This window comes from Semicossyphus pulcher, unplaced genomic scaffold (assembly GCF_022749685.1).
Source record: "Semicossyphus pulcher isolate SPU_LCO1_2020_fin unplaced genomic scaffold, fSemPul1.0.p SCAF_17, whole genome shotgun sequence".
In the NCBI taxonomy this organism is placed as follows: Eukaryota; Metazoa; Chordata; class Actinopteri; order Labriformes; family Labridae; genus Semicossyphus; species Semicossyphus pulcher.
Genome location: NW_027211681.1, coordinates 13,033,719 through 13,056,814, shown reverse-complemented (window position 1 = coordinate 13,056,814; position 23,096 = coordinate 13,033,719). Strand labels below are relative to the sequence as shown.

At 43.0% G+C, this 23,096-nt stretch overlaps 1 protein-coding gene across 1 annotated transcript in view; it reads left to right on the top strand.

The window, feature by feature from the left end:
- Positions 1 to 18,814, top strand: part of myh10 (myosin, heavy chain 10, non-muscle) — a 53,356-nt gene extending 34,542 nt beyond the window's left edge. The window contains exons 20-46 of the mRNA XM_069665571.1: positions 1,324 to 1,517; positions 1,625 to 1,746; positions 1,850 to 1,919; positions 2,548 to 2,708; positions 3,117 to 3,225; positions 3,426 to 3,557; positions 3,684 to 3,890; positions 4,030 to 4,167; positions 4,337 to 4,460; positions 5,016 to 5,187; positions 8,535 to 8,747; positions 9,080 to 9,224; positions 9,349 to 9,555; positions 9,704 to 9,808; positions 9,978 to 10,130; positions 12,186 to 12,434; positions 12,524 to 12,736; positions 12,861 to 13,073; positions 13,212 to 13,373; positions 14,021 to 14,149; positions 14,345 to 14,433; positions 14,614 to 14,737; positions 14,904 to 14,993; positions 15,248 to 15,366; positions 15,468 to 15,576; positions 15,697 to 15,869; positions 15,959 to 18,814. Coding sequence (XP_069521672.1) covers positions 1,324 to 1,517; positions 1,625 to 1,746; positions 1,850 to 1,919; positions 2,548 to 2,708; positions 3,117 to 3,225; positions 3,426 to 3,557; positions 3,684 to 3,890; positions 4,030 to 4,167; positions 4,337 to 4,460; positions 5,016 to 5,187; positions 8,535 to 8,747; positions 9,080 to 9,224; positions 9,349 to 9,555; positions 9,704 to 9,808; positions 9,978 to 10,130; positions 12,186 to 12,434; positions 12,524 to 12,736; positions 12,861 to 13,073; positions 13,212 to 13,373; positions 14,021 to 14,149; positions 14,345 to 14,433; positions 14,614 to 14,737; positions 14,904 to 14,993; positions 15,248 to 15,366; positions 15,468 to 15,576; positions 15,697 to 15,869; positions 15,959 to 16,106 — 4,070 coding nt within the window. The 3' untranslated portion in view covers positions 16,107 to 18,814. The remainder of the gene's footprint in view (positions 1 to 1,323; positions 1,518 to 1,624; positions 1,747 to 1,849; positions 1,920 to 2,547; positions 2,709 to 3,116; positions 3,226 to 3,425; positions 3,558 to 3,683; positions 3,891 to 4,029; positions 4,168 to 4,336; positions 4,461 to 5,015; positions 5,188 to 8,534; positions 8,748 to 9,079; positions 9,225 to 9,348; positions 9,556 to 9,703; positions 9,809 to 9,977; positions 10,131 to 12,185; positions 12,435 to 12,523; positions 12,737 to 12,860; positions 13,074 to 13,211; positions 13,374 to 14,020; positions 14,150 to 14,344; positions 14,434 to 14,613; positions 14,738 to 14,903; positions 14,994 to 15,247; positions 15,367 to 15,467; positions 15,577 to 15,696; positions 15,870 to 15,958) is intronic.
- Positions 18,815 to 23,096: the final 4,282 nt, after the last annotated feature.

Below are 23,096 nucleotides of genomic sequence, written 5' to 3'. Positions count from 1 at the left end.
TCTGTTTCTGTCCCTCTGTGATGAGATTCATTTACGAGCAAATTAAGGATTTGAAGCTCAACTGAAGGAAATTTAATGACATTAATTTCCCGCCTTCCTCCTTCCCGGATCGGTTCACAGTAGCGGGAAAGTCAATCCAGATGTCGTTATTTTCTTTGGCTCTGAGCTCAGACGTCAGACGTGTAGAGGGATCCGATGGGAGGCGGAACGTCTCTGAGGTTTAAGTGTTGAAGCTCCAGCAGTCTGAGGCTCAGGAAATACTCAGGAAAAACTAGTAGATTGGACATAAATAAGTGCTAGAGTGAATATTTAATCAGCTGTTAAGTCATAACTAATGAGCTGTTTTAGAATAAGTGTACTGACATTACTTTATTATTCTGATGTTATTCTATATGTGCAAAGAACCAACAATGAATTCATCACACTAACAATAACTGCCTACAAAATCAGCTGCTTAAAATTGTCCCCCCCACAAAAAGGGGTAAAAAATGAGACGCCTGTAAACTGATATGGGATGTCGGTGTAAAGGAAGGAGGAATTAATTGTTGAAGTTTTGTATTGAAGAGACAAAATTCAGAGCTTTTACAGCCCAACTCATCAGGTTAAACGTCCTTATCTTCATATTGAAAGATATCCAACGTACAACAAAGCAAGGCGTGGAAAAGGACCAAAATCTCATCTTTCAGAAATTGGAACCACCAAATGTTTTGGGAATTTGTCCTGCAAAATTATTTAAATTATTATTTGATTATCAACTGAATAATTTATTATTAATAAACAAATCATTGCAGCTATAAGTCTAATAAGTTTTCATAGGCTGACTAATCAGGATTCATTGACTGATCTTCGTGTGAAAATTGTGGACTGCTATTTTAATGTTATCAGTAGTGATGCTGTAATAATTTGCATCCAGTGTTTGCTTAAATTTTGCTAAATTTTGTGAAGCATGTCGAGAAGCTTTCATGTAGCTGCCATCAAATGTTGATGCTCATCAACTGTGATCAACAAAGGTCATTTGAAGTCTTTCAATTTAACCTCATTAATCCTCGTTAAGTAAATAATATTAAAGATTGTGCTTCTCTGGAAGTCACAAAACACGTATAGTCATGTGTTTACAGATATGTAGGCTTAGGAATAGATGCCTTCTGGTAGTGATAGAGTTTGAATGCTACTTTGTTAGCTTTTGTGTGTAATGTCTTTTTCATCCATCTGCACTGTCATGTAGCTTTGTTATGTCACGTTGCTAGTGCTGTTCCTACAGTGCTTCTGTGCTCCACATGAAGTCTTCTCAGTCTAACCAGCTCTCCCCATCTCACCCTGCAGTCGACCGCATCGTGGGCCTGGACCAGGTGGCGGGGATGAACGAGACGGCCTTCGGAGCAACCTACAAAACGAAAAAGGGCATGTTCCGTACGGTGGGGCAGCTGTACAAGGAGTCGCTCACCAAGCTGATGGCCACGCTGAGGAACACAAACCCCAACTTTGTCCGCTGCATCATCCCCAACCACGAAAAAAGGGTGAATACCTCATCTTTCCCTGATTGTCATGTTCAGACACTCGTTGTTAGAGCCTTTCGGAGAGACTTTTTTCTGTACTTAAATGGTGTATTTGTCTTTACCTTCAGGCGGGTAAACTGGAGCCTCACCTGGTTCTGGACCAGCTGAGGTGCAATGGAGTCCTTGAGGGGATTCGTATCTGCAGACAGGGCTTCCCCAACCGCATCGTCTTCCAGGAGTTCAGACAGAGGTGATACACAGCAGAGAAGCTGAACTCTGTAACTCCCTTTTAAGCAGAGGAGAAGTTGGTGTAATTTTCACTTTATATTTATGTTCTCTCTTTTTTTTCAAAGATATGAGATCCTGACACCCAACGCTATCCCAAAGGGATTCATGGATGGGAAACAAGCCTGTGAAAGAATGGTAGGGCTATGTTTCCTTATTCATCGATCAGTTTAGTTAATATACTGTGTATTCTGCTCAGCTACTGAATTTGAATACATGATTGTCAGGCCTTGTAATTAAAAGTTCTAGGAACTATGGAGCCAAATAAGGAAATAAAAGTCCCTTTCGCAAGTTTCTGTTTGCATGTCAACTGCATATAAAGAACTGTAAATATAAGCAAATTGCAAAATGACGGGGGAGTACAAAAGAAAACGACAACATAGAACTGGTTGTTATATTATATTATATTGACACTAGAGTGCTTCTTTGATGTATAAGTGAAGTGGTACTCAAGGTTAAGCAGCCACTGTGTCTCTGTTCAATCAATAAAGAATCTACTCTCCAGTGCAGGCACTATTTTTATACAAGAAACTATCCAGCAGGAAAGAAATTCCCTGTTTTTTCTTGTTGAAATGAATTAATTTACCTCAGAACGTTCCTGCGCTGGAAACACCTTAACACAAAGTCTTGCTTGATTTTATTGTTAAAATGTTTTCTGGACTAGACGAGAAACATTTTCTGAATTTATGAGAAAAAAAGACAAAAAAAAAAAAAAAGGAAACTTGACCCACAGAAGTCAATTCTTCCCCTTCATGTTCCTTTACAGATCCATGCCCTGGAGCTGGATCCCAACCTGTTCCGTATCGGCCAGAGTAAGATCTTCTTCAGAACCGGAGTCCTGGCTCACCTGGAGGAGGAGAGAGATTTAAAAATCACAGACATCATCATCTACTTCCAGTCTGTGTGCCGGGGCTACTTGGCACGCAAGTGAGTGTCTCTGTATTTTATTTAAACTTTTTCCTGTATAATAACAGATATCTGCATTAAGAGACAAAAGAAGCATTTAGAGACAGGGATTCACTCGCTCAATGTTGGCACAAAGCATCAAGAAGGAAGTTAGGAAGTGTTGGTAGAGAACAAAAACAGAACTAAAAGAGATATTTTGAGTTAGCAGGGGGTCAGAAACATGTTTTCAAATCAATAGTAATGTTCAAACCAACTTAAAGAGCAGCAATATTGCGTTTAGCACTTTTCTCTGCTGCGTCATATTGACCTAAAACATTACTTAATAAAGTTTAAGTTTGATGCATTAACAGCATCTCTGTTCATTAACCACAGACACTATTGTACCCTCACATTTCTCACCCCTCATTTTACCGTTTGTTCTCCCTGCAGAGCCTTTGCTAAAAAGCAGCAGCAGCTGAGTGCGCTAAAGGTCCTCCAGAGGAACTGTGCTGCTTACCTGAAGCTGCGACACTGGCAGTGGTGGAGGCTCTTCACCAAGGTGAGAACCCTGACAGACACCTCCTCTGACAGAGGAGTTCATATGCGCTACACAGATGATACACCGTTCTTCATTTCTGCCTCACGCGATGATCTGAGCATTTTTAGAAATAATTGACTGTGCGGCTCAAAAATGTGTTAAGTCGGCAGAGAAACTAAAGTCCCTCGTTCAGAGTTTTTATTTCTCTCCGTCTCCTTCAGGTGAAGCCTCTGCTGCAGGTCACCAGGCAGGAGGAGGAGATGCAGGCCAAAGACGAGGAGCTGGTGAAGGTGAAGGAGAGACAACTGAAGGTGGAGAATGAGCTGGTGGAGATGGAGAGGAAACACCAACAGGTAAACAAGTACTTTATAAGTAAATGTATCTAATAACTGTATATTCAGGGTTTTAGACATGTTTTTGTTCCATGATCTTTCATCTAAGAGTCCTGATTCATCTTTCAAACTGTTCCCTCTCTCCAGCTCGTTGAGGAGAAGAATATTCTAGCAGAGCAGCTCCACGCAGAGACGGAGCTGTTTGCAGAGGCTGAAGAGATGAGAGTCCGTCTGCTTTCCAGGAAGCAGGAGTTGGAGGAGATCCTTCATGACCTGGAGTCTCGGGTGGAGGAAGAGGAGGAGAGGAACCAGAGCATGCAGAACGAGAAGAAGAAGATGCAGTCACACATCCAGGTATTTGAACTTCCAATGCGCACAAGCTTTTCTCCTTTTTCTGTTGCTGTATTTGATAGCTGATCTTCACACAGAACTTTATACAATATCATGTGATGAATCTTTATGTCTGTGTGTGTGTTTGTTTTCCTCTCGTCAGGACCTGGAGGAGCAGCTCGATGAAGAGGAAGCTGCACGACAGAAGCTGCAGCTGGACAAAGTGACAGCTGAGGCAAAGATCAAGAAAATGGAGGAGGACATTCTCCTGCTGGAGGATCAGAACTCCAAGTTCCTCAAGGTGAGAGGATGTTACCTGCAGATGATGGGTCATACAAGAACCAGAGAGCAGAGAAATTCCTTTAAGTTAGGATCCTAAAAGTAGGATGATGGAGTAGATAATTTTATATTTTTGAAGGCAAAGAAACATTCACACCAGTCTAACCTACACTTTTCTTTTTACTCGACAGGAGAAAAAGCTGCTGGAGGACAGGATCGGCGAGATGACCTCCCAGCTGACAGAGGAGGAGGAGAAAGCCAAGAACCTCGGCAAGGTCAAGAACAAGCAGGAGATGATGATGGTTGACCTGGAGGGTAAGACGCTCTGTTAGTGGCTACGATTTGTGTCCAAAAATAAGACGAAGGAGCCTCACCACATCAGATAAAAATAGAGACCCTGTTCAAGTACAGATGCTTAAAACAGCTGTCATCACAGCAAGAGGAAGAATAAAGGTTTCATCATGTTGCGGTAGAACACCACACAGGTCAGATGTAGGACATGAACACAAAGGTTTACCTCATGAGTGATTAGTAGACCTGTTTGATTCACTCATTTCAGACAAATTAGCACTGATCTCTGTGCTATAACGCTAAACAATTTGTCTGTCAACTATGAAAGCAATGTTTTCCCTAGAATTCACGGAAAAAACCCCCCCAGCACATTTAAGAGTTAATTAGCGGAAAAGCAGCTTATCTGATCAATTAGCAGTTTGTGTTTAAATCCTTTTTGTGCCCTTTTTGTGCCCTTTGAGATCTCACGATGTCTTGATCTTCTGCCGGTTTACCTCAAACAAGTTTTTGTTTTTTAAAACTAGTAACAAGCTTCATTTTGCATTTAGTTTATGACCCGGCGATTGTGCCTCCCTGCAGAGCGTTTAAAGAAGGAGGAGAAAACGCGGCAGGAGCTGGAGAAGGCCAAGCGCAAACTGGACGCTGAGACGACGGACCTGCAGGACCAGATTGCTGAGCTTCAGGCTCAGATCGAGGAGCTGAAGATCCAGCTGAGCAAAAAGGAGGAGGAGCTGCAGGCCTCTCTGGCCAGGTCAGTGATTCAAGATTCAAGATGTTTATTGTCACTCCGGTTATACAACTACAATTGTGTGAAATACTTATGCTGGGATGCTCTGATTAGAACGGGTAAAATATAAAATATAGAGACAAGAAATAGAATGAAACAGAGAATAGGCTGTTGTGAGGGTGTGTTGTGTCCTTGATGACCCTCAGGGACTTCCTGAGGCTCAGCTGGGCGTACAGTTCCTGCAGGCAGGGCAGTTCACACCTGGTGATGTGCCTTACGGTCCATGCTGGTGCAGCTGCCATACCAGGTGGTGATGATCTCTGTAGGCTGTCTCGTTGCCGCGGGAGATCAGCCCCACAACTGCTGTGTCCGCAAACTTTACGATGGTGTTTGAAGCCTGTGTCGCCACGCAGTCATGGGTGTAGAGGGAATATAGGAGGGGGCTGAGGGCACAGCCCTGTGGCGCTCCTATGCTGAGAGTCAGCGGTGAAGAGGTGCGGCTGTCTGCTCTCACCACCTGGAGGCGGTCTCTGTCAGGAAGTCCAGAATCCAGTCACACAGTGCTGTGGTCCAGATCCCTGAGCTTGCTGACAAGCCTGGAGGGCACTATGATGCTGAATGCTGAGCTGTAGTCCACGAACAGCATCCTCACAGAAGTGTGCACATTAATGTACAAAATTATACAACTGAGCTTTTCTATCTTTTGTAAACTACATTACACTGATAGACCCCAACATGAGCCTTTAATGACGGTTTCTTTGTTGATCAAACTTAGTTAGACTTTGCACACAACAAATATTAAAATATATGTTTTGAAGTTAATGTTAAACCTACAGCAGACAGGCCTTTGCTACTTACATGATACAAAAATAATGTAACTGATTCTAAACATGATAATGTTACTAGAAACAGGAAGAAATAATAAATTATATTTAAAGAAGTATGCTTCTATGTGTTTTAGGCACGACATATTTCACCCTTCACAGTTATTCAGCTAACATATTAGCTCCACCACTTATTTTAAACCAACAGGCTGAAAGCTCCAAAATACTGAAGTGTTGTCCTCACTGATGAGAGTCCTCTGAACTCATATCAATAAAAAACCTTCAGTGGTAAAACATCCCTGTCAGACGTGTTGCTCACTTCAGACACTCCTGATATCACTAGCGAAACACATCCCATCTCCATGACAACTGCACTCCACTGTGTTACAGCCAAGTCAATAAGAAGACCTAAAATAGATGTTACAACACACAGAACAACACTGAGTCCACTCTGACACACTCTGCAGTGTTTCCGCACTCACACACACACTTCTCCTCCATCTTTCACTCTTCTGTTCCCTCCCTCCTCTCCTCCTTTCCTCCGCTCACAGCTGCAGCGTTTTCCTTCAACGACACTGGCTGACACCTTTCATCTGGGAGGCAGCCGTGTCTGATTACAGGCACATTAATGTTGATTGATGCTCTCAGTCTGGAGGCCGTGCAGTAGTTTTTTCCACATAAAGCAACAAAGAACTATCGGCTATCATTTCGCAGCTGACTTTTTATCTTCAGAGGATTTTAGTCTTTTAAGTCTCAGTTGAGAAACATCAGTTATGGCTCATCAACTCTTTCCCTGCAACAAAATATCTTCCTGGTTTGTTTTCAGTCCTCAGTTTGTCCTGATTTTTCCACACGGTGGCAAAATATCCTCAGCGACACGTTGCTGCCATATTTAATTATTTCCCTATCATGCAGACGAGGTAAACAGCTGTGGAGGTCGTTGCTCTGAAGGTCAGCTCAGACTCTCGTGGCTCCTCAGCAGTTTCTTCCTCACACCAGGCGAGCAGTCCGCACTGGAAGTGTCTGACTAATTTCACACGCAGAAATCATCAGTTTAGTCACGGCCTCAGATAATTACGCTTTCATTAAACTTGATGAGCCTCATTCTGAAACCAGCTGCTATTCTGAGAACAGTTGTATTATCTGTGTTTGGAAGCGGAATTACTTTTATAAAGGAGTCATTAGTTCCTTTAATCAACGCTGTGGTATTGTTTTAATTATGTAACTGAGTCATTATGACTTCAGCCTGTTTAATCAGTTTCTACTTTAAAGAGGAATGTTACAGGAGGGCTGCAGCCGGAGAGGAATTTTATTTTGCTTCACATCCAGCAGCACACAAGTCGATCATCATTCATTTTGTAACAGGACACACACACACACACATACACACACACACACACACACACACACACACACACACACACACACACACACATCTTATGTGGAGAGCTTAAGCAGTAAACTGTTCACCACACTGCCACCCTGTGTGCACCAGTGGTCTCATCTCAGGTTGAATAATGACATCACTGACTGACAAAATATCCTCGTAAAAGGTTGAAACCAGAAAGGGCAAAATAGATTATAATATGTTTAATGTTTATTATAATATTTTCTTTGTAATTTAAGTTAAAATGGCAGTGAAAAAGGAAGTGGTAAAAGGATGAAAAATTAATGTAAGCCCAAAATAAAGTTTAATTTAGGTGTGAGAGCTGAGGGAAGTTCCTTCATCTGTTGAAGCACTGAAAGGGGCTGAAATGTAATTAGTTTAATTATTAATTGCTGAGAAGGACTCAGTTAAAGTCAGCTGTAGAACTGAAAGTGAAGTGTGAAAGTTATAAAACGATAGGAAGATCGTTTCCTCATTGCATAAACACTACAATGCACAGTTTTATGGTTTGCATCCTTTATTAGGTCCTGCTTTAAGTCCGTTTACGTTTCAAACCGGACTGTGGTTCGCTTGGAAACGAACCGAGACACGTCTAGCAGACCATGGTCCGGTTGTTTGGTCTGCACCAGAGTTCGATTCTAGCGTTCATACCGACCTAAACGAACCACACCGAGGGGACAAACGCTCCAGGGTTCGGTTCAATTGGACTTAACAAGGCTGGTGTGAACCCGCCCTAAAAGATCTCTAGTGTCAGTTTAAGTGAAAGCAACAAAAGGAGCTAAATTTCTCAAGAGCTACTTTAGTCTATTCTATGTTCTTGTGCCCGTCCTGTTACGTTTAGGACTCAAATTCTTTTCATAAAACTAAAATATTAAAATAAAAAAATAAACATTGATTTTATTCATTGTTCTATACTTTCTATAAGATTTTAGTTTGGTGTTGAAGAGATCTTTAGAAACTCCGATCGTCAGCTGAAGTCTAAACTAGAGAGAAGTTGTAATTGTTTATTGAGTGTTGAAGTTTAATCAGAAAAAACTGACTTGCTACTCATGTTGGGTCTATTTGTGAAGTGTCTTGAGATAACTTCGGTTATGATTTGGTGCTATACAAGTAAAATTTGATTGATTGATTGATCGATCAACGTTTATGTCTCCCACCAGGAGTGACGAGGAGACGGTGCAGAAGAACAACGCCTTGAAGCAGGTTCGGGAGCTGCAGGCGCAGCTCGCTGAGCTGCAGGAGGATCTGGAGTCGGAGAAGATGTGTCGAACTAAAGCAGAAAAACTTAAAAGGGATTTGAGTGAGGAGCTGGAGGCTCTGAAGACGGAGCTGGAGGACACGTTGGATACCACGGCTGCCCAACAGGAGCTCAGGTGCTTGTTTCATACTCAGTGATGATGGAACACATCAGTTTACATCTGTTGTCATGTGTTTAATAGGAGAACTACTTTGATAAGCATCTGTTAAACTTCCTTCAGTAATGTCACATAGTCAGTTAGAAAGTAAAAAAAACATGACATATCTTCAATTTTAGACACAGAGGAAATCAGTAAACAGTATATCTGCAGCTTACATCTTACAAACAGGCACTGACTGATTAATAAAATGGCTAAAGCAATAAACCCAGCTTGTTAGGATGTTATTGATTGTGTCTCTGAAGGTTTTTTCTCTCTTCCAAACTCTCTCTCTGCTGTCTGAACTCAAGGTCCAAGCGAGAGCAGGAGGTGGCAGAGCTGAAGAAGGCCATCGATGAGGAGACCAAAAACCACGAGGCTCAGATACAGGACATGAGACAGAGGCACGCCACTGCACTGGAGGAGCTGTCTGAGCAGCTGGACCAGGCAAAGAGGGTGAGTGGGTGATACACGGGCAGGCTCACATGGCTTGTATTTTCCTATACACACCAGTTTACATGCAAACCTTCTATAAGTACAAATGTGAAAGCATAAAGCTTGATATTTTTGGTTTGTGCAGTTTAAGTCCAACCTGGAGAAGAACAAGCAGAGTTTAGAGAGCGACAACAAAGAGATGGCCTGTGAGGTGAAGGGTCTGCAGCAGGCGAGGACGGACTCCGAACACAAGAGGAAGAAACTGGAGGCTCAGCTGCAGGAGTTCATGTCCAGGACCACCGAGGTGGAGAGGGTGAAGGGAGAGCTGTCCGAACGCTCACACAAACTCCAGGTACAAACTTCTTTTGACATTTATAGACATCAAAAAAATCAAATGGATATAGCTCCGGACTGCTCTAGAAGAAGAAGGACTGTTTTTGGATGTTTGCTTTGCATCATTTTGTTTTGCTTTCCTTATAACCCTGTTTGTGCTTTGTCAGGCGGAGCTGGACAATGTGTCTGCTTTGCTGGAGGAGTCGGAGAAGAAAGGCGTCAAAATGGCCAAGGAAGTGGACAAACTGAACAGCAAACTGCAAGATTTAGAGGTATGAAAGATGGCTTCATCATTAGCCTCTCTGTTATAGGAAACATAATCTTCTGTCACTAATCACTGTAGAAGTTAAAAAGGCATCAAGTATTTGTCACTTTAACTGAGAAAACACCTGATAAACAAAATGTACTGATCATCATTTCTGGTTTTGGTGTTCTGATCAGGAGTTGCGGCAGGAGGAGACGCGTCAGAAGCTCAACCTGAGCGGCCAAATCCGCCAGCTGGAGGGGGAGAAGAACACGTTGCTGGAGCAGCAGGAGGAGGACGAGGAGTCACGACGCAACCTAGAGAAGCAGCTGCAGACGGTGCAGGCTCAGGTACAGTCGTTCACAGATGTGCCGCTGATAGTTGACTGAGTGCTGAGAGAAGGGCCAGAGACGTTTCCAGCTGTTTACCAGCTGCAAACATCTGTCAGTGATGTGCAGAGCAGCAGGAGGACAGCTGTAAAGCAGCAAATTATAGACCCCATAAAGCCAAATGTGACCTCACTTCAGGATGTGTGTGTCACATTAACAGGGATGTGAAGACAGGAGTTACAAAAGTGCATGTTGTTGGCCTTTTACCAAACAGTAGAGGCAGTAACCGTAAAAGCACAGATCACTATAAATACTGCATGTGTGGTAAAATAAAATCCCCCGTCATGTAAATCTGTGGTTAAACCAATGACTGTATAGATGTACGATGCCTCTCCATCTGCTCTCATTGTACGGAATCGATACCAAAAAACCCCCCCTGATAAGCGCCACCATCTTGCCATGGTGACGTCATTTTGAGCCAGAGTCTGTGCAGTAGAGATGAGCGGGTGACGCTGCCTTAACCACTTCCGCTTACCAAAACACACTTAACTTACCGAAAAAACAGCCGGTGTGTTTAACAGCAGAACAGCTTCTTGTGTTGGTCTGAAGCAGTTGTTCACAGATACGTAAACTTCAACGACTGTAGTGATTGTATTTGTTAGGTCTCCTCTCACCGTTCCTCCTCTGCTCTGCTAATCCGGAACAGATCGGCTGCAGGAGCCGTATTTGTCAACAGAGCTGTCAATCATCGTTTTTACAGCATCAAATAACTAATTAAAAATAAACTTGTCAGGAAAATTAACACTTGGACATAAATCAGCATGATAAGAACTAGCACTAACATTTATCTGCCGTGAATTTTGATTTTATAGTTTGACTCATGTCCCACCTGTTAACATGGAGGAGGTGGGCTTTATGACCTATACTGCAGCCAGTCAGCAGGGGGCGCTCCAAATGTTTTGGCTTCACTTTCTTTTTATACAGTCTATGGGTTCAACTAACAAACAGATGTTTGTACACAGTTTATGATACGGGCTGAAGAGACCAAGAATTATTTGAAACTTATCCAGATAAATGTGTTTGCAATCATCAGGCACAATAAAATATGAATGACAGAGATTATAGTTGTTCATGTTTTATTTATTATAGTGATGTCAGACACTAAAAACAAGAATGTTAGGCTCAGTGTGAAGTATAAAAACCTGCCACATATGTTCTAAGCTGCAGGTCTATTAGGTCACCTAGCTTAAACTACTGCAGTCTGATACAACAACACTGCCATAAGGCGTCCCTTCATCAGTGTTAAAATGTACTCTTTAGAAGGGAAACTTTTTTTATCAATGTGGAACACAATATAAAGAAACACTTAACTGTACAATGTTTACAGCGGAACAGCTCCACACACTACATAAACAAGTTCATTCATATGGCGTGTTATTTTTAACAACACAGAATTCAAATCAGGCAAAAAGCAGGGCAACTATTTTTGATTTAGTCTGTAGACGAAAATGCTTATTAGTCTGTCACATTTTATTCTTTTTGTTTTACTCAATGACAACAAAAAGTCATCACACTTTAGTCATTACTTTAAGTCGACTAATTCAGTTAGCCTGACACGGATATCAGAAACTGGTCTGATGTCCGTGTCACTCAAGGTGACAGGTTGTACCAAGTGTTTGAATCTGTAAAGCACCATTTCATTCTCTTTAACACTTTGACTTGTGTAATATCTGGATTCCTTACCTGGGATAATCTAGCCTCGACTCTCCAACCGGTTCTTCCCACCTCATTTGTAGCCACAGGGCGTCTCTCCGTCTCCCGTCAGTGCATTGTGTTAAAAAATAAAGTGTCCATCTGTTGTTTTGCGTGGATGCCGTCATCATCACCTGCATGGCTGGGTCGGATTCAGGGGGATCTGCACACACCAGTTACAGGAATACATTGCTTGTATTTTGACAGATTAGACACTCAGTGGGGGAAAATTTTACCAGCACACGGCCGGGACCCTAAAGGCCACAATGACCCCAAGAAAGCAACATGATGACTTGTTGATATGTTTTTTTGTCTCTCCTGCAGCTGTTTGAGACAAAGAAGAAGCTGGATGAGGACGTGGGAGCGATGGAGGGCCTGGAGGAGGTGAAGAGAAAACTCCAGAAGGACATGGAGCTGACCAGCCAGCGTCTGGAGGAGAAGACCATGTCCATGGACAAGATGGAGAAGACCAAGAACCGTCTGCAGCAGGAGCTGGACGACCTGATGGTGGACCTGGACCACCAGAGACAGATCGTCTCCAACCTGGAGAAGAAACAGAAGAAGTTCGATCAGGTACGCGGAGCTGCCAGAATGAGTCACAATGATGGATAGAGGTCGGCTTTATGTCCTTGTATTAAAAACTCTTATTTCTTGATCTGCAGCTGCTGGCTGAAGAAAAGACGATCTCTGCTCGATATGCTGAGGAGCGAGACCGAGCGGAGGCCGAGGCCAGAGAGAAGGAGACCAAAGCTCTGTCTATGGCCAGAGCTCTGGAGGAGGCGCTGGAGGCCAAGGAGGAGCTAGAGAGGTTTAACAAGCAGCTCCGTGCAGAAATGGAGGACCTGATGAGCTCCAAGGATGACGTGGGGAAGAATGTGAGTGACCGTTGACCTCTTCTTCTTCTGACAGGAGGGCCTATATCAAAAAAAAAAAAAATTCTTCACTCTTTTTTAGCTTCTGTTGCGAACATTATGGTCTTTTTTATAATGCTGTGCACAGGTCCACGAACTGGAGAAGTCCAAGCGAACGCTGGAGCAACAGGTGGAGGAAATGAGGACTCAGCTGGAGGAGCTGGAGGATGAGCTGCAGGCCACAGAGGACGCCAAACTGCGTCTGGAGGTCAACATGCAGGCCATGAAGGCGCAGTTTGACCGAGACCTGCAGGCCAGAGACGAGCAGGGAGAGGAGAAGAAGAGGGCGCTCGTCAAACAGGTACACAGGACACGCCGAGGATGACCTTCACAAACTGACCCCATAACTGTTTTTATTTGACATGAAATACAGAAACTTTACCCGAGAAAGGAAGATATTGTGGTTTAATCTGAGACCCCGGTTGTTTCACACCTGCAGGTACGAGAGATGGAGGCCGAGCTGGAGGACGAGAGGAAACAGAGAACTCTGGCTGTCGCCGCCAAGAAGAAGCTGGAGATGGACCTGAACGAGGTGGAGGGACAGATCGAAGCTGCTAACAAAGGCAGGGACGAGGCCATTAAACAGCTCCGAAAACTACAGGTACACACTCCACACACACACACACACACACATCAAACCTGCTCCCTGCAACACAGGGTCTCACGGGGTCTCTCCTTGGACAAAAATGCTTTTAAATGTTTACAGGTTTTCCACACAGCGCAAACATCTGTCTATAAAGCAACAGAGATATTGATCGGACAAAATATTGGTGGGGCCTGATAAAAGTTTATACTCACATATTACTTTTCTTTGTCTGAATTGAATAATGCAGAATTAGCTATTAGCAGATGGCAGTGATGTAGACACAAATATCAGTGGATTACTTTGATACTGAAGGAAATGTAAAAACATTGTGATTCTCAGGTTCTGTAGTTAGAAGGAGCTTTTCTTTTCTATTAAAGCTGAGTTGTGGGCGTTTATGCACAACAAACATTACAGATGATTAAATCTTAAAATATGTGCAGCGTTTCTCAAACTTTATTGAGCAAACTTTACATTTGGAGGTAACTCCCTGCGCCGTGTTTCAGCCGCAGCTGCCGACCACGATGAGGAGCGAGCCAAGCTGCATTAACTCTGTGTTGTTTTTACTGCGGCCTGTCTCGCAGTTTGACAGCCCCTGGCCTGAGCGGTCACTTTTCTGCTGACTCAGCCTTTGACGTGACCCACATATTGTTTCTGATCTGCAGGCTCAGATGAAGGACTATCAGAGGGAGCTGGAGGAGGCCAGAGCCTCCAGGGATGAGATCTTCACCCAGTCCAAGGAGAACGAGAAGAAACTCAAGAGCCTAGAGGCTGAGATCCTTCAGCTGCAGGAGGTACAGCGTTTATCTTATCTTATCTATCTCTAACCAGAAAAAGGGTTTAATGTAGTGATCAGTGTAGAATTTGTGCTGTTAATAATCTCAGCTTTAGGACTGATCCTAAAAATATGTGTGTGTGTGTGTGTGTGTGTGTGTGTGTGTGTGTGTGTGTGTGTGTGTGTGTGTGTGTGTGTGTGTGTGTGTGTGTAGGACCACGCAGCGTCAGAGAGGGCCCGTCGACATGCTGAGCAGGAGAGGGACGAGCTGGCCGATGAGATCTCCAACAGTGCTTCTGGAAAGTCAGTGTCTCATTGCTTTTACTGACTTTTTAGAAAAAGTGATTTACATTAATATCTGACCAAGAGGCACCTTTTTTAACACTTTATCATCTTTAGTTATTGTTTTGTGGGCTTAGTTTAAAAAGGCAGTTGGAGTTTCAATGAGAGACTTGAATCAAAGTGTGTGTTTGTGTGCGTCAGGTCGTCACTTCTGGAAGAGAAGAGGAGGCTGGAGGCTCGTATCGCCCAGCTGGAGGAGGAGCTGGAGGAGGAGCAGGGCAACATGGAGCTGCTTAACGACCGCTTCAGAAAAACAAACATGCAGGTAGACTGAATACACGTTAGATTGTAGCTCATTATTTGACTCAAACTGTTAAAATTCTCTCTACAGGAAGTCCATCAATGTACAAAGTGCACCAACCTGTCCGTCTCTCATCACCTGTCTCTCTTCTCTCCTTGTTTGCCATCTCTCTCACCGTCATCTCTCTCAGGTTGACAGCCTGAACGCTGAGTTGGCCGGAGAGCGTAGCACCGCGCAGAAGAGCGAGAACGCCCGACAACAGATGGAGCGACAGAACAAGGTCTCCCATAGATAGTTGAATACATTATCATAGATTAATATGTGATCATGTGCAGGTGTGATAGAAAAACAGAGCTGGTTACCTTCCTTTGAAACCATGCTGAATGCTGGTATTAAAAACAACCCGACTATTTAAGAGTGATCCAATCAACATAGCATTTGCAACCATTTGACAAAGTGCTTTAACATGTAAAGGTTGCGTTAAATACCATATTTAATGCTATTGATCCTAACAGCTACATATTATTAACACAGGATTTGAAAGCCAAGCTTGCAGAGCTGGAGGGGGCCGTGAAGTTGAAGTTTAAGGCGTCCATCACCGCCTTGGAGGCCAAGATCCTGCAGCTGGAGGAGCAGCTGGAGCAGGAAGCAAAGTACGAAACAAAACTCAGCTGTGAAAGATGTCGCACAATTAAATTAGATAAAGTTAGAGCACATTACCATCCGTGTTTTCCCGTCTGTTTTAAACTTCCAGGGAGCGAGCAGCAGCCAACAAAATCGTCCGCCGCACGGAGAAGAAACTGAAGGAGGTGATGATGCAGGTGGAGGACGAGCATCGTCATGCCGACCAGTACAAGGAGCAGGTTAGCCTCGCAGAGACACGCATGCAAAGATGATTTTTTACTGAGGATGGGTTTCCATGCAACCACCCACCTCCTCTCACTGTCTCCGTCTGCTTCCCCATGTGTCCGTCCTCCTGGCAGATGGAGAAAGCCAACTCTCGTATGAAGCAGCTGAAGCGCCAGCTGGAGGAGGCGGAGGAGGACGCCACCAGGGCCAACGCCACCCGCAGGAAGCTGCAGAGGGAGCTAGACGACGCCACCGAGGCCAGCGAGGGTCTCACCCGGGAGGTCAACTCCCTCAAGAACCGCCTCAGGTAGGAAGAGGACTCAGCTGACCCTGTGTTTTTATGATTCATAGTCTTTTTATTATTATTAAGTCATTTTGTCACCTTGTTCTGATCAGGCGCGGTGGTCCGGTCAGCAGCTTCTCCTCCAGTCGCTCGGGCCGCCGCAACCTCAACTTGGACGGTGCCTCCGTCGACCTGTCAGACGATGACGCCGACAGCCGTTCGGGGGACTTCAACGAGACGCCGACTGCCAATGCCGAGTAAACACAAAGACCCCCTTCTTCCTTTCCTCCCCCCCTCTTTTTGGCCTCAACACCTCCCACCTCATCCACCCGTGGCCTGCGCCCAGATTCCCCCAAAAGATCCTCAGCGCCACTGTCGTCCTTTTTCATTTCAAACCACTGACTGGACAGAAGACCGGAGCGATGAGCTGTTTGTGGTCCGGCCGTACGGCTCCGCCCTTTTTCTATCAGTTAACCTGCAGGGAAAATCCACCACCCTCCCTCAAAGTAAAGCCTCCAGCCTGAGAGTCACAGGGGCAACTCCGCCTTACTCTGCTCTCCTCCGGCAAGCTGCTAGTCCTGGCTCGTCTCTCGGCCATGTATCATCTCAATATCATGACATAACACCCCCTCCCATCAGGCGCGAAGTTATCTGCTTCTTGAGAAAGTCTGCCTAGGTGCAAAGTGCTTTTTATACATATGAACTCTGCGTGTGTGTCGTAGGTGGAGGCTGTGAGGTGCACACATCCATATTATAACCCATGTGAATGCACTCTATAGTGGAAATGCAGGACTACAAGGAAACGTGTTTCACTCTGGTGTTGTTGTAAGTGTTCATGCTCACTAGTTGTGTAAAAGCCATCTCATATACCCGACACTCTCCCTCCTCCCAGTGTTCAGACTGACTTTAAAAATGGAGAGCCCAAAAGTTAAGGCTGCTCGTGTTGCATGAGTCTCCCTCCGACCTACAGACTGTTCAGCTTCGACACTGCAGCACCACAGGAGCGACTAACACCTCGAGACATGCGACGGAAAAACATGGACTCTGAATTGAAAGTATTACTGTGAAAAAAAAAAGGTATTTTATTTTCTCTGTTGCTTCATCTCAACATTTAGTGAAGGAATGTGGAGCTGGGTTTTAACTGGGAATCTCAAGTTAACGTTTTTAATATTGACCACTATATTGGGAACACTATTTTCCTTGACTGTGGACTGGTAAGAGCTGCGCGTGATGCGAAGTTGCTGGAAAAATGCACAAAACTGCACCGGAAGTTATTTGCATTTTAACTGGAAACCAGAGGGAAACAAAGCTCTTACTGGAAGCACTAAAGTGGCACCGAGTCCACGTTTTCAATGTGACACTAAATGGCTAAAGCTTAGCTAAATCATGTAGTTCAATTAGAAATGCAGACAGACTGAAAACAGTCTTCTCCTCACTACATTTCAGTGTTTGTGCTATTGTTACATTTGAGTCACAGAGATAAAAAATAATAACCTAACAAAAGGTCCTTTTACAACATTTACAGCTGTTCCGACGGCCTTTCCTAAATCGTCTACAGCTCTGGAAGATTCTGGATGAAACTAATATTTAGCCTGTTGCGCAACGTTTAACTTTTAAAGCCAGCGCGGATGAGAAGTATTAAATTCCCATTCCCTCACTTATTTCCAACCTAACGACTTTTATTTGTTTACTGTAGGTATCATGAAACAAACTGCAAAGTTAAATCCATCCATTTATCCATTAAATCCTGGACTGATCACCTGTCAGTCAGAGGGCTGACACATAGAGACAGACAACCTTTCCCCCTACGTCCGAACCGGGATTCAAACCAGAAACCTTCTAGCTATGAGGCATCACCACCATCGTGCAGCGGAAAGCTACATTTTTTGTCCAAAATCATGTAACATCTCATTACTTTATAGCTTTTATAACTAACCAACATGTTTTATGTTGATGAAGATTTCTCATCCATGCTGGCTCACAAACCGTACTGTAAACAAGTAGGAAGATTTTTAATCAAAAGTGCTACAGAATATTTTTTCATCCAGACGGCGAGAGCTTTAAAAAGCCCGAGTTTTTAACTTCTGTGACTCAAATGTCCTGGAAACACGGTGAACCAGGGCCCGGGCCTGGTGAGCTGAAGCCCGATTCTTCAGACTACATCGAGCACTTAGTATTCATCCATGACGGTCTGATTTTAAGGTTTTTTATGTTCGTCTTTCCCTGCGATTTTAGTTCCTTTCATAGCTTTTTAGCAGGTGAAGTACGGCTCGACAGATAAACCACTACAGTGTGAAACTACAAACCAGGACAGCCATATCCATCTGTCGGCTTTTCTCTTCATTTCTTGTCCTCTGGATCAGCAGGTTTTGTCTTGTTTGCTCTTCTCCTCAAATGTTAACAGTTTGTCTTAGTGCCTTAGACACTAAAAAGACCAGAAGAAGGATTTCATTACAGGTGTGACAAATAAAAACCCTAATGAGATGAAACAGGTACAACAAGGAGATGTTCAACACTTAATCTCTCTTTCTTTTGTATTCTTGCTGTGCTTCATATCATATCCGCTGTGTACCACTGTGTTCATAATAATCATACTGGAATAACGATTTTGACCCCAACAGGTTAACTAGAAGGAGGCGGAGAACTCGGCAGCTGCATTTTCCAAACTTCAGTTTGTACCAAGAAGTTTTCCACCTGTGACTCCTCGCAGGTGGAGGTTCAGTACTGAAGTTAAAGTGGGGGATGATGCACCGCACGGGATTTCATTTGGTTGGAAGCTTTATCATCCACATGTAGTTAACTCGTTTTTATTTTATTATTATTATCCAGCTGGCTGTTGACAACCAGGCGTTCAACTGCAGATACTCCCATCATATTATTTCCTGTATACCTGTATTTCTAGACGGTAATTTTTTTCGTTCTGTTTGTTTTTGTAAAAGGAAAATAAAGCATATTCATTGTAGCTGTGATGCTGTTTCTGTTTGTTGGACTTGTTTTGACTCATTCAAGTTGTAATCAGGATTTCAAAAAACATTGCAACACTTAAAGTCGAGCTGAAACGGCATTTTGAGAGTATCTATCTTCCGTATCGTGACGTATTTCCGAGTGAAACAGGACGTGCAGGCGGGACATATCATTAGAGGGATTTGATTTGATCGTTGAGAAGTGGGCGTAGACAGACGTTCTCCACAGCGCAGTAGCTAGCTAACTGACCGAGCGTTCTTGGTGCTCTGCGGCTAAATGTTGCAGATTGATTGGCTGAAATTGTTTGGTGCTAACTTACGTAAGCACGCGTGAAATTTAGTTTTACCGGAAGAAAAAATGATCGGATGTTGATATAAGAATACGAAGAAATTGATTTTCTGTATTTTTTTTTGGCCTATATTGTCAAATAGATGCACAATATTACCGGGGATGTGATCGAAAAGGATTAAAATGACATTTTTCATTTCACCTCGACTTTAATGTACTTAATGTGGATCTAAATTGTTTTCTGTTGAGCTGCATTCTGTTTTCAAACGTGATAAAACTTCAAGCACAAATTCCCCCTAAAATTTTCCTTTCAGCCTCTTAAATAAAAATATCTCTTGGTTTTCTTTCTCTACAGTCTCTACACTGTCCTGCTGCCTCATATTAGAGCACCAAACATTGTCCTCAACAAATGCAGTTCACCCTGACTTACTTGAGCTAAGAAGTACAGCGCCGAGCTGTTTTAAGAAAGGCTCACATTAAAAAGTCTTTGACCAGTGCCCCGGTTCAAGACCTAACTCTGCAGCAGGAAGTCATGGAGTGGGGCTGTTAGCCTCAGACATGGTCCGGAAGTGGGAGAGTAATTTATCTTGGTCATGGGGTGCGTTCCAATATCTACAAGTGTGCCAGAAAAAGATTCAGGATGTTTAGTTATACATTTAGCTCAACTGAAGTATGCCAAGAATTGTGTTTTTAGGAAAATAAACAATTATCCTCCATATTGTCCTGACTCAGTGTCGCCAGATCCGGCTGGTTTCCACCCATTTAGGCTTCTTCTGATTACCTCGGGCTGGGGGAAAGTGGGCTGGTAGTGAATTTTGTGCTGCTTCTGACAACATTTGGTGGAGTTTTGAACACGAAACAAGCTGTCATATGGTCAGAAAAAGATGTTTCCACTCACTCATTGTTTACCCATTTGATTGACATGAGTTGTATTCAATCAGGAGGATATATTAACTTTGACGTCATCATCAGTGACAATTTGACATTAATTTTCTTTTTACATTTCTTAAATCAGAAATATCAATTTAAAGCTCCTGTGAGGAGTTTTTTGCTAGTAATTAAACAGACCGAAATTAATTCTATATAAGCTAATAAAGCAAACAAACCATCAACAACATTGATTATTTCTATATAGTTATTTTTAGTGCCTGAAACCGCAGGCGGGGGGTAGGTGTCAGACGGAGCGATTAACTGCACGCTGCCTTTGTTTACATTTTCCAGGACATGTGATTGATAGTGAGTGATACATGTGACTGTTAAAGAAAGCAGGATGAGATTTTTTGTTAAAAACCTCCACTTATGTATGTACAGAACAAAATCAGCAAAGAGATAAGAGGTACGGCTTTGTCCACAGGGGGCGCCAAAATCAACACAAACCAAAAGTTCCTCACAGGAACTTTAAGTCACATTTGATCAATTAATCGATGCCTAAATAATGCCTGATTTTTAATATTTGGCAGTTTCATTCCTCCATTGTCCTACTAGTGAGTGCATCTTTCTCTGGAAAACTGAACTAAGTGCTTTTTATAAGACAATGCTTTCACTAAATATATGAATACATTTTGCTGGGAGCTTTTTTTAACTACTGCAGTTACTATCACGCATGCTCTGTCGGCCTATATAGTAGCTTTTCCTTCTATGGTGCTCCCTTTTAAATCCTCTCTTGGCTGTTTTTATGTGTTTGGATGTTTTCTTATCCAAATCAAGAGTCAAAGGACCGAGGGGGTCGAACCCTCTTAGAAAAACTTGTGATTTCCTGTTTATAGTTAATTAAATGAGCTTTTCTGGATTGATTCGTTAGTTTTACCTGGTTCTTGGAAGATACTGCATCTCCATTTCATTGTTAAAGGTTTATGAGTCTTTTTGTTGGATGAGCTGGGACCAAACAAATCACTGAAACCAAAATGACACCAGGAGAAAACAAAGTGTTGTTTTGCTGTAAAGTTATCTGATCCACAGGTGTGCAAAGTCCAGTCCAGCCAATAAAAAGTAATGTAAACCATCCATGAACTGCTTTGAGAAGGAAAGAGAAAAGAAGAGCTGAAAGAAAAAGGTCGACAGAAGTCTTCATGAAAACCACCTGTTTTGTTTAATTTCATAATTGACACACAAAAATAATCTACAAAAGACCAAATTAAGCAACCAGTTAACCACGAAATGTCTTTTTTTATCCTCCCCCGACCCCAAAGAAAGCACAATTCATAAGATGTCACCCACTGCTCCAGTCACATGACCTCACAATGACATCCTGAAGAACCACACGTCGACACTCATGAGTTTAACATTTTGGGGAAATATAACACACACACACACACACACGCTCACTGACTGGCTGGCTACACCCCATCTAATATTGGTTAGCTACACATCAATCTTTGGCGGCGTTCTCGATGCAGCCGGTCAGCCACACACACACACACACACACACACACAGAGGAGGAGGACGGGGGAGGACAGCGAGAGACTCAGGAAGAACGGTTTTTGTTAACGGAGGTATTCAATAGAGGGAAGGTATCTCTACAGGAGTGTTCAGACAGACAACAAAGTAATTCATTTTATTTTCATCGTAAATTTGACCGTTTGTGCACTGACTGTTAGAGGCGATCCAACACAGACATTTTAATTGTAAGCTAGTTATCAACAGTCGGGCTGTTTCTATAGCGACAGCGGGTGTGTATGTGGTCAACTCGGAACTCAGAATAAACTCCAATTCTTTTATACGTTTTCCTCTGGTCTCCATTTTCTTAACGTCTAATCATGTCATGAAGCACAAAGTCAAATGTGATGCGTTCACGTGATGCGAGGAGAATGGGAACAACAGAAAGCAGCCGTTATTACACTGTGTAGTGTTCACGCATTATTACAATATGATTAGCTCATAGACAGTATAAAAAGATGGACGACATGACAGCTCCCTAAAAGTAAAGCCAAAACATTTTGAGCGCCCCCTGCTGACTGGCTGCAGTATAGGTCATAAAGCCCGCCTCCTCCATGTTGACAGATGGGACATGAGTCAAACTATAAAATCAAAATACACGTCAAATAAATGTTTGTCAAACATGGTTTCTGTCATTATAGTTAGTTCTTATCATGCTGATTTACGTCTTTCCGTTTATTTTTAATTTGGTTTTTAATTAAGTTATTTGATGCTGGAAAAATTATGATTGACAGCTCTGTTGACAAATACGGCTCCTGCTAAAACAATCACTACAGTCACTGAAGTTTCCATACGTGAACATTAACCTCAGACCAACACAAGAAGCTGTTCTGCTGTTAAACACGCCAGCGTGCGGGATCCTTGCTGTTTCTTCAGTAAGTTGAGTGTGTGTTTGGGTTAGCAGAAGTGGCTACCGCCGCTTCACCAGCCGATCTCTACTGCGCAGACTCTGGCTCCAAATGACGTCACCATCGCAAGATGGCAGCGCCTTTCACAGGGGCTATTTGGCATCACTTTCGTAAAAATGGGAGCAGATGGAGACGCGTCGTCCATCTATATATACAGTCATTGGATTGGCTCGACAGCTAACCTTGTTGCCACACCAGATAAAACGAATTATGCTTTTTCTTTTTTCATGTATTTGTAGAGGTTTAAGGCCGACTTTAACTCTGCATAGCTGCTTTTAAATGAGCAGAATCTAAGGTTTTAGATTTCATCACCATGAACAGTGAGCATTCGTGCATTCGTTGTCCTTGTCAACCGTTTGTTGACATTTCTAGTTACATTTGTATGAAGTAGGGAATATTGTCTGTGTCGGAAATATCACAATATCTGATTTTTCAACTCTGCAATAATTACACTCAAACAATATGTGTTAGTGGCTTAGGACGACTTTTACACCCAAGCAAAGTGTGAAATTAAAATCAGCAAATACACCTGTTAGTTTCTGTTCTCTGAGCGCAGTGGCGTTATTTTAGTTATTTTAGTGGCATAACAAAATGAGCTCTCTAGAACTCAGAGTCAACAACATGTGCAGGTCATAAGGACGACAAAACAGTTAA